The following is an 8,560-nucleotide window of genomic DNA, read 5'->3' as shown; positions in this document are numbered from 1 at the left end:
AATAAAAAACAAGCAAAGCTTTTATTTTGCCCATTGGAAATACAAGTTATCGATAAGTGCATTGCTCAAATTGGTAAACTATCGAATAGTTCTGTAGCCACATTGTGCTACACTAATGACACTTTACAGCACTGTGTCGTTAGTATCGTACACATTTGGTGGCTTATTTGAATTGTAAAATTTCTATGGTGCATAAATAAGAACACATTCATAATTTTCTTTTTGGAAACCAAAAACTTTAATAACATAACACTAACACACATTGAGCGTCTAATTTGTGCTAAACAATAACAAAATCCAGAAAGTTGAACTTTAATTTGAGAACAGATTTTGGTGTCATTTTGTGTTGTTGGTGACTTCCAATCAAGGAATGCATAAACAAAGCTTCGGTCGACGTACTTCACACGAAATCAATACAACGATAGACAATGTCTGTAAATATAATTTGAGAACAATGTTTGAGATGCAAATTGAAGTACGGGACGCGTTTGCTTTTGTTTATGCAGAAAAACGATCACCTAATCCTTTTGATTGTGGTGATTCGAATTCGTGTTGTGATTATTGTAATTCTGACGCTTTTGATTTGGCGCCGGCAATGGCGGAAAATTGGCTGTGTATAGATTTGCATCGGTGCAAGCTGGCGCCGTCACTTGACTCTGTTGTTGTTGCTGCTGCTGCTGCTGCAGACCCGTCAACCCAGCTGACAACGACGACGATGACGATGTGGCCGCTGCTAATGATTGTGTGGACGTTGATGTTGGCGATATTGCTGTTGCCAGCTGCACCGAATACTACAAGAAAAAGAAGTAAGGAAATCTTGTAAGGAAAATAAACATGAATGCGTTGACGACAGCAAACTCTTACCATTGACATGGGTGTCGTTTGCCAGCCGCTGATGTATTGGCCATTGCTGTGATACATGTCGCTGGGTGTGGGTGACGGTGCTGGCGGTGCCAGGGTCGATGAGCCCAATCCAGGCGGTGCTCCTGTTGCTCCTCCTGCTGCTGCAGGCGACATTGTCATTGGAGTTGGTTGTGGATATGAAGTGCCCTGATAGCGTCTGCCCATCGGCATTTCAAAGAATTGCTCGCCATGTATGGCATACATTTGTGCAGCATCTAGATCCTCCTGCGACATGTTTAACATTGCCACATCCATGTTGGCCACGTTATTGTTGTTGCTGTTTGCATAGTTATTGGTGTTGCCGCCGTAATAGCTGCAATTGCTGGCGTGTAGCATGTTGCTGGCATAGCGACCATTGAAGCAACAATATCTGCAATATTTACGCGCCACATTGCCGCTGTGACCGTTGTTGCCTTTGTAGAAACGTGATGGATAGAAATTGGGGCGTGGCCTGGCCTGACGAAATTGCTGATATAGTTGCCAAGGTTGCTGCGGTGACGACAATTGTGTCAGTTGTTGCTGTTGATGAGGCAAGGTTGGTTGTTGCTGTAAAGTTTGCTGCTGCAATGGCTGTTGCTGCTGTAACTGTAACTGTTGCTGCTGCTGATTGGAATTATTGGATGTGCTGTAATTATAGCGCACATGTTGCTGTTGTGCTTGTTGCTGTGCTGTTTGTTGCTGTTGCTGCTGTTGAAGTGATTGCTGCTGTTGCTGAAGTTGCTGCTGTCCATGTTGCTGCTGTGATTGTTGCTGTTGTATTTGTTGCTGCTGTTGTTGTTGTTGCTGAAGTGGAAACTGTTGCTGTTGCTGGTAGAGCATACGATTGCCGCCAACGCGTGCATTATAGTTGACAAAGTTGCGATTATGATTGTAGCGAGCCGCATTACAATTGTTGCTGTTGCGTCCAAATGGTTGATTGCTGTTGCTGCTATCTGGTTGTGCTGCTGCTGTACTAGTAGAAGGGACGATTGCTGTTGCAATGGGCATATGTTGTTCATAATTGGGTAAAGTGTTGCTGCCATAGAGTTGCGAGGCTGCCATTACAGTTTGACTGCGTTGATCCCAACTCGGATCTGTCGACTGTTGTTGTTGCTGCAGTTGCAGTTGTTGCTGTTGCAGTTGCGGCTCGGCAACACTCCAGATGCTGCCATTCTGATTGTTGCCCCAATGGGCCCAATTGTCGTTGTGCTCCTCGAGTTGCTTGTAACGCTGCAAAATGCATTTGATGCTGTCCACAATGCTGTTGGGATTCGGATCGTATTCCGGCGACTGTTGCTCATGCAACCACGGCTGCCACATGCTGCCAGCGCTGGTACGCCAAGAGTCCTCATCCTCCTGCTGCTGATCCTGAGTGGACTGCGACTGTTCCGGTTGCTGCTGCAGCTGCTGTGGTGGAGGCTGCTCGGTCTTGCATTTGGTCTCATAGCCAATGGGTCGCAAGCTGCATGAGGGCAGCGCATCCAGCTCGGGAGTTGACGTTGTTGTCGTTGGGGTAGCAGTCGTATCGTCGTTGAGCTGATAGGGATGCGGCCAGAATTCATAGGATGGTATGTTGCCCACAGTGCTGGGCGTTCCAGTGGCCAGTGCACCAAATGCCGTGTTCTGCAGCATGGCGAGCGTTAGACGCGCCAATTCCGGATACGGCGTATTGATGGCAAATTGTATCAACAGCTCGTTGACGGAGGTCGGGACAACAGATGATTCAAGTGTTGCTATATTATTCGGCTCTATGGTTTGAATGCTCTGAATGTCTCGAATGTGACGTTTGTTTTCGATGTCCTGTATCTCCTGGCTGTCGTGTATGTTGTCGCTTTGCTCCCGTATATCCTCACGGCTAGCACCACTCGCCTCTTGACTGTCCGTCGTCACGCTGTCCTGGCTAAGTGGACTGCAGTCTGTCAGGCTGCCGTTGCAACTATCCTCCTGACTGTCTTGACTGTCTGTGTGACTGTCACGACTATCGGGAATGCTGTAGGTGCTCGTCCCCGAACTGCTGGACATCGGTGGATCGGCCGTTGTCACTATTATTGCCTGCTGATCGCCAAATGAATGATCTGTTGCTTTTGATTTCTCCGGCGTCGATGTTGTCCCTGCTTCTCCCTTTGCTGTTGTACTGTCTGGTCCGGGACATTCGTCCAGACGATCCAAGTCCATAAAGTTGGCCAATGTTAGCGGCACATTGCGATGATAATAACACTTTAAGTCCCGATCGATTGGTATATGAAATGTGTTACAGCCTAAGAAAAAGCGTCGTTTATCTGTTGAATTGTAATTTAATTTCGGCAGCACTTTGGTTTCTACATGCGTGCGTAGGGGAAATAATAAATAAGTAATTATTAATTTTGTATAACCTTTCGAAAAATGTAGTTAAACCTTAATGATGCGCTGTGCGATCTGTTGATCACAATTTAAATACGCATCCTTATAAACGAAATGTAATTTTTATAATTATTTTGAATTAGGCGCGAATTAAGGACAGATCCTTGAATTAGAAGAACGGACACCCACAACACGTTTATGACAGCACATGGCAGAAGCGCAAACCGACTGTAAAGAAAATGGCAGTAAAGCTATCAAGCCTTACAATGTTCGTGCCGAAGCGCAAAACACGAAGTGTTTGATAACACGAAGTGCGAGACGCAGCAAATTTTGTGTAAGCGATGCTCACCCCCAGAATACTATCGTCTGTGCGAAGGAGTGAGGGAGAGAGTGGGTGATGCAAATACTGTTATACGAACTGCTGATCACATCAGCTGCTACTGCTGCTTGTGGTGAATGAAACTGATGCTTTCGTCTCTTATTGAGTTTGCACTTTGCTTGTCCTGTTGTGTGTGTGTGTGTGTATACATACATACGTATGTTTTGTCATGCAAAAATAAAGCTCAAACTGTCACTTTGTTTGTGCACACACACATGTTATCTTGAGTATAGGTATACGTTTGGATTTTTTGTTTAAAACTCCATTGAGTATTTGTTTATGCGGCGGCAACCGATGCCGACGCTAGCAACTAACTCTGTGCAACAGTTCGCAGTTACTCACCGCATGTCTTTGTCGTTGTTCCTTTGTGTTGTTGTTTTTGTTGTTGCTGGTGGTGTTGTTTTGAGCCGCCCTTGGCGATGATCTTGGTGTTACACACCAACTTGGAAACCTGCAGGAACACTTTCTAACGTTTCTCATTTGCGATCAATCGACACACACATTCACAAAACTCACCTTTATTTTTGTCTCAATGTCCAGTTTGATGTTGTTGTTGTTGTTGTCGCAGACATCGATAACAGCCATATTACTAGAATTGTCATCATTAACAGCGATTTCGTACTCTGTTGTTGTCGTTAATGTTGTCGTTGTTCTTATTTTTGTTGTTTCTGTCGCCTTGTAATATGTCTGTCCGATTCTATTTAAAAGTTGCACTTTCTTTCTTTTACGCTGTCGCTTGGTCAAGTACTTCATAATTATGTCGTTTTAAATAATTACTTTTGTGTTGTTCTTCCTTTTCACATTTGTTACGAATTTTAAAAATTTTCTTGACCGCTGACAGCAGTTGAAAACAATGTGGCTAGACTGATTTTTCACGTTTTACTTTTTAACATCCAACGTCAGACAAACAAAATACTACTAGATGGTGTGGTACTTAATTTGCCACTGCCTACTGTCCACTTGTCCACTCTCTGTGTGGTATATTTTCACTTTTATCAAGAATTTTGTCATTTAATACATTTTATTATTATTAACAGCATGAGCAAGGCACGTGTGCATTCAATCTGCACGCACATACTTAATTTCAAATAATAGCTGTTATTTTTTTCTTACAGCTGGTCTTTTTAAAAATAATAAAAGTCGCAGCGTTGCCAGACCTTTCAAACCAGAACAACATTTTGGAGACATACTGTAAAATTTATTCTACAATTCACAATATTAAAATTTTTATAATTTCTTGAGCGCAGCCAAGAAAGTTTAGAAAAAACTTCAAGAATTTTGGAAATCTTATACAAAAAACATTCATACCGGAGCGCACTCGATTAGTGTATATCGATTGGCAAATAAACAATCAGCTGGGCTGCGGCATATCGAAAGCCGCGAATCTCAGAATAGTTTTGAAGCGTCGTGCTGCGTTTGTTTCTTGTGTTTTAGCGGAACAAAATTTGCGCGGATTCCGCATAATGTCAGACGATCCAGATTATTTATTTGCGCTGCAGCTGCAGCAGCAGTTCGATGCCGCTGAAACATCACAAGTAAGTTAACGCAAAACATATTTGCAAAACACAATATCGTTGACAATTTATATGTTGTGTTACAAGCCGAAGAATACAAAGAAGTCTACGGTAGACAGTGATTTTGAATTAGCCCTTAAGCTGCAAAATGAAATGGATGATGTTACGGCACTCAATAGTTCCAACGAACTTGATGCCGTCTACAGTCTGGACATGTCCAACAGCAAAAAGACAAATGAGCATGAGAAGAACAACAAGATGCTATCCAAGCCGGTAAGCATAACAAACAAATACAACATAAAAAATTACATGCTTACATCACTAGGAGCATAATCAGGACGATGGCGGCGGTGCCTATCTGGATCAAACGGCGAATCTCGTGCACCCGGAGTGGGAACTCGTTGATCCAACGCCAGATGTGTTTGCCATGTTCACACGATTCGATGAGAAATTCTTTCAGCGTCGTCTCGGCGCTGTTGTCGTCGAGTGGAGCAAACGTATGTATTCCTGCGCTGGAATTTGCTACCAGCGTGGCAATCGCTATGTGAAAGAGATCATCATACGCCTCAGTGAACCGCTGCTGAAACTGCGTCCACGCAAGGATCTCGTTGAAACTCTCCTCGTGAGTTTTGATGGTCTTTTGTATCTTACGATGTGTTCAAGCTAATACATGCTTTTCTCATTACTGCAGCACGAGATGATACATGCATATTGCTTTGTCCTCAATATACGCGAAGGCAATGGCGGTCATGGTCCCAATTTTAAACGCATCATGACCACCATCAATAAGGTGGCGGGCACCAATATCACCGTCTATCATTCCTTTCACGACGAGGTCAATGCGTATAAAACTCACATTTGGCGCTGCAATGGGATTTGTCAGTTCCATCATCCCTTCCAGGGTTGGGTGAAGCGCACTTCAAATCGTGCGCCAGGTCCCAATGATCAATGGTGGGCCAAACATCAATCGGAATGCGGTGGCGTCTTCGAGAAGGTGCAGGGACCAAAACCTACACCAGTGGCCAGTAAATCTAACAGCAACAAAGTGCCAAAGACTCAAACTAAGACTGAAAGTGCCGTTGGCAACGATATACGTAACTATCTGAAGAAGCCAACAAGCGGCAGTGGCAGCAGTCAGCCAATATTAAAGTCTACGCCCGCCATTCTGGCAACAGCCGGTGTGGCAACAAGCGCGTTTCCGCCCACCTCATATCCAGGTTTGTCCAGCAATCCCATGGTTGCTTCTGCTTCTGCTTCTGCTACTGCTCCTTCTGCTGCTGCTGCTGTTGGCGGTAAGCGTAGCAATGTGCGCGGCTTCAAGGACTTGAACAGCAGCGGCGAGGAGAGTCCTCAGGTTGTCACACCACGTACTGAGATGCAGGGCAAAGGCTACAGCCTGGGCAGCGGCGAAAGCACCACAGGCACTGCCCCAACGGACGCTGCCAAGCGCAACATGTTGCGTGATCATTGGTCCAAGCGATTTCCGGCAGCAGGCGCCTCGACTCAGGTCGAGCCAAATCCCAGTAAGCGTGCTCGCATCAATGAGCCAGACTGGGAGGCTATGGACGATGAGGTCTGGGTACGTGATGAGATCAAGTCAACCATTACGATTTCCGACAGCGAAGATGATGACCGCGAAGAGCAACCAGCTAGCACATTTAAAGAGCCAGCTGGAGTTTCCGCCAGGAATGTGAAAGCGAATGCAAATGCAAACATCTCGGTGCTGATCAAACGCGAGATTATGGAGGATGAAACGAGCTTCGATGATGATGAGATCATGATGATTGACGATGAGTTCGATGACAACGACAACAGCTTCACAGCTGCCAACGAGTTAGCTGATCAGTCGGTCATCGATGACCTCTTTGGCGAGGACACACTGCTGCAGGAGTTTCAGCGTGAGAATGATGTAGTGCCAACGGGTTCACGCTATCATCATGATGAACGCAATGATATTACCACCTGTCCCATTTGTTTTGATAAAATGAAACGCTCGGAGTTTACTAATCATTTGGATGGCTGCAGCATTACCATCAAGGTGAAGCCGCCATCCTTCAAAGGCAAGTCTCAGCTGCCTGTTAGCGTGGGACCAAGCAACAACAACAGAAACAGGAAGCGTGTCTCAAACAAGTCGCGTGGCAAGCCAAGGGCCAGCTCCAAAAAGCATCAGATACTTAAGAGCTCGGGCTATACGAGTGACGAGATTGCTGCACTTAATCTCAGCTCATCGGGTGAATACAGCAGCGAGCTAACACCACGACAGCGTCGCCAGTTAAATGCGCCCACTACTGTCGTCAATCTCAACTCGTCGGGTGAATCAGAAGCAGAGCTGACACCGCGTCAGATACGTCAGCGTAGCTTGAACTCGACGAACACACAGTGTCCGAAGTGTGGCCGTGAATTGGCCAATTATCTGATGGAAGCGCATGGCAAGTTCTGCAAGGGATAGAAGAGAGCACGAGAAGTGAACCAAGACAGTCCAACACATACATACATTGAAATCATTTGCAAGTTTTTTTTTTTTGTGTTTATTTAACATTTATGTTTAGTCTTCTAGTTTTATATAAGTATCTCTAATTGTTATGTTGCTCAGGATGTAATTAAGACAAGGGCATGCCTGGGCATTGCTCCGCCTCCTCGCTTAGAAGAGGCGACCAAAATATTTTACATTGTTTTTATGACGATAGCACTCTGCCAACCCCGGCCATTGGACGATAAACATGTCCGCCAGTGGCAACAGAAGGCGTCCGCTTAGCGATAATGTGTCCACCCGACAAAAGCTTTCCAGGAACACAATTTTGCTGTTAGCGGGTAAACGACCGAGCAGACGCCACATGTAAGCGGCGTAGCAGAATGGGACGCAGGTTCCGGGGCCGTTGCAGAGTACCAATTTTGGTTGGTCGCGCCAAATGAGCCAGCAGCTCCAGAGCAGAGCCCACAGGGTGCTGAATATGGTGCTCAGCCAACTCTGGCCGACGCTTCGGCTGCGCGGCACTCGGATGAAGTCGCTGTCCCGGATGGAGGGCAAATCGCTGGACAGTTTGCTCTGTGAGGTGTCATCGCTGTCGGCCACAATGTAGCGCATTGGCTGGTAATTGGTGCAGTTGCTCGGCTCCAACAGGGCCATTGCGATCTGACGCATTTCGGCTGTGTGGCCACCAGAGCCAAGTATCACATATGTCGGATAATCTTTGGTGTTGCGGCTCATGTTTTGTTTGCAAGACACACTGTTTATCTTTTGCGCAGTCGAACTGCACTTAAAATCTTTGGTGTTGCGGCTCATGTTTTGTTTGCAAGTCACTGTTTATCTTTTGCGCAGGTGGGCAGCACTCAAAATCGCAGTCGGCTGGTCAACTCTGGCAGCCCTTGCATTTTGCCGGCTGTCCTTTTAAAGTTCACATTTGGTCAATTTGAATGATATTGATTGGCCAGTAACTTTTTGTTG

At 45.6% G+C, this 8,560-nt stretch overlaps 3 protein-coding genes across 6 annotated transcripts; 1 reads left to right on the top strand and 2 right to left on the bottom strand.

Moving 5' to 3' along the window:
• Window positions 1-246: 246 nt before the first annotated feature.
• On the bottom strand, window positions 247-4,486 carry LOC117577695 (uncharacterized). 3 transcript variants are annotated; one of them, XM_034262595.2, is made up of 4 exons: window positions 4,118-4,486; window positions 3,944-4,067; window positions 865-3,140; window positions 247-791 (listed from the first exon to the last, which is right to left on the bottom strand). In XM_034262595.2, exons 1-4 carry the CDS (start codon window positions 4,352-4,354, stop codon window positions 519-521), a joined length of 2,910 nt encoding a protein of 969 aa, XP_034118486.2. In that variant the 5' UTR covers window positions 4,355-4,486; the 3' UTR covers window positions 247-518. The 3 variants fall into 3 exon arrangements, with proteins under 3 accessions (XP_034118486.2, XP_051862205.1, XP_051864382.1); XM_052006245.1 differs by having other exon boundaries at window positions 865-3,200; window positions 4,118-4,485; XM_052008422.1 differs by having other exon boundaries at window positions 865-3,200; window positions 3,944-4,052; window positions 4,118-4,485.
• A 273-nt stretch (window positions 4,487-4,759) lies between these two features.
• On the top strand, window positions 4,760-7,630 carry LOC117567000 (DNA-dependent metalloprotease SPRTN). Of its 2 annotated transcripts, none has more exons than XM_034246689.2 (4): window positions 4,760-5,136; window positions 5,203-5,388; window positions 5,453-5,737; window positions 5,807-7,630. In XM_034246689.2, the coding sequence occupies exons 1-4, from the start codon at window positions 5,065-5,067 to the stop codon at window positions 7,562-7,564; spliced, it is 2,301 nt and encodes a 766-aa protein (XP_034102580.1). In that variant the 5' UTR covers window positions 4,760-5,064; the 3' UTR covers window positions 7,565-7,630. The 2 variants fall into 2 exon arrangements, with proteins under 2 accessions (XP_034102580.1, XP_034102570.1); XM_034246679.2 differs by having other exon boundaries at window positions 4,762-5,136; window positions 5,441-5,737.
• A 126-nt stretch (window positions 7,631-7,756) lies between these two features.
• Window positions 7,757-8,438, bottom strand: LOC117567011 (uncharacterized). The gene has a single exon (XM_034246700.2). The coding sequence runs from the start codon at window positions 8,396-8,398 to the stop codon at window positions 7,757-7,759; it is 642 nt and encodes a 213-aa protein (XP_034102591.1). The 5' UTR covers window positions 8,399-8,438.
• Between the last annotated feature and the right edge of the window lie 122 nt (window positions 8,439-8,560).

Source organism: Drosophila albomicans, chromosome X (genome assembly GCF_009650485.2).
Source record: "Drosophila albomicans strain 15112-1751.03 chromosome X, ASM965048v2, whole genome shotgun sequence".
Taxonomy (NCBI): domain Eukaryota; kingdom Metazoa; phylum Arthropoda; class Insecta; order Diptera; family Drosophilidae; genus Drosophila; species Drosophila albomicans.
The sequence above is the reverse complement of the archived record's forward strand: the minus strand, read 5'-3'. Positions and strand labels throughout refer to the sequence as shown.

What these genes read in the sequence shown, in the direction of transcription:
- LOC117577695 (XM_052006245.1), bottom strand. Translation starts at nt 4,354, where the DNA reads ATGAAGTACTTGACCAAGCGACAGCGTAAAAGAAAGAAAGTGCAACTT. An exon ending in ACATTGAGACAAAAATAAAG is followed by an intron (nt 4,068 to 4,117) that starts GTGAGTTTTGTG and finishes GAGAAACGTTAG; the next exon opens with AAAGTGTTCCTGCAGGTTTC. An exon ending in AACAACGACAAAGACATGCG is followed by an intron (nt 3,201 to 3,943) that starts GTGAGTAACTGC and finishes GCACGCATGTAG; the next exon opens with AAACCAAAGTGCTGCCGAAA.
- LOC117567000 (XM_034246679.2), top strand. Translation starts at nt 5,065, where the DNA reads ATGTCAGACGATCCAGATTATTTATTTGCGCTGCAGCTGCAGCAGCAG. An exon ending in ACAAGATGCTATCCAAGCCG is followed by an intron (nt 5,389 to 5,440) that starts GTAAGCATAACA and finishes TTACATCACTAG; the next exon opens with GAGCATAATCAGGACGATGG. An exon ending in ATCTCGTTGAAACTCTCCTC is followed by an intron (nt 5,738 to 5,806) that starts GTGAGTTTTGAT and finishes TCATTACTGCAG; the next exon opens with CACGAGATGATACATGCATA.
- LOC117567011 (XM_034246700.2), bottom strand. Translation starts at nt 8,398, where the DNA reads ATGAGCCGCAACACCAAAGATTTTAAGTGCAGTTCGACTGCGCAAAAG.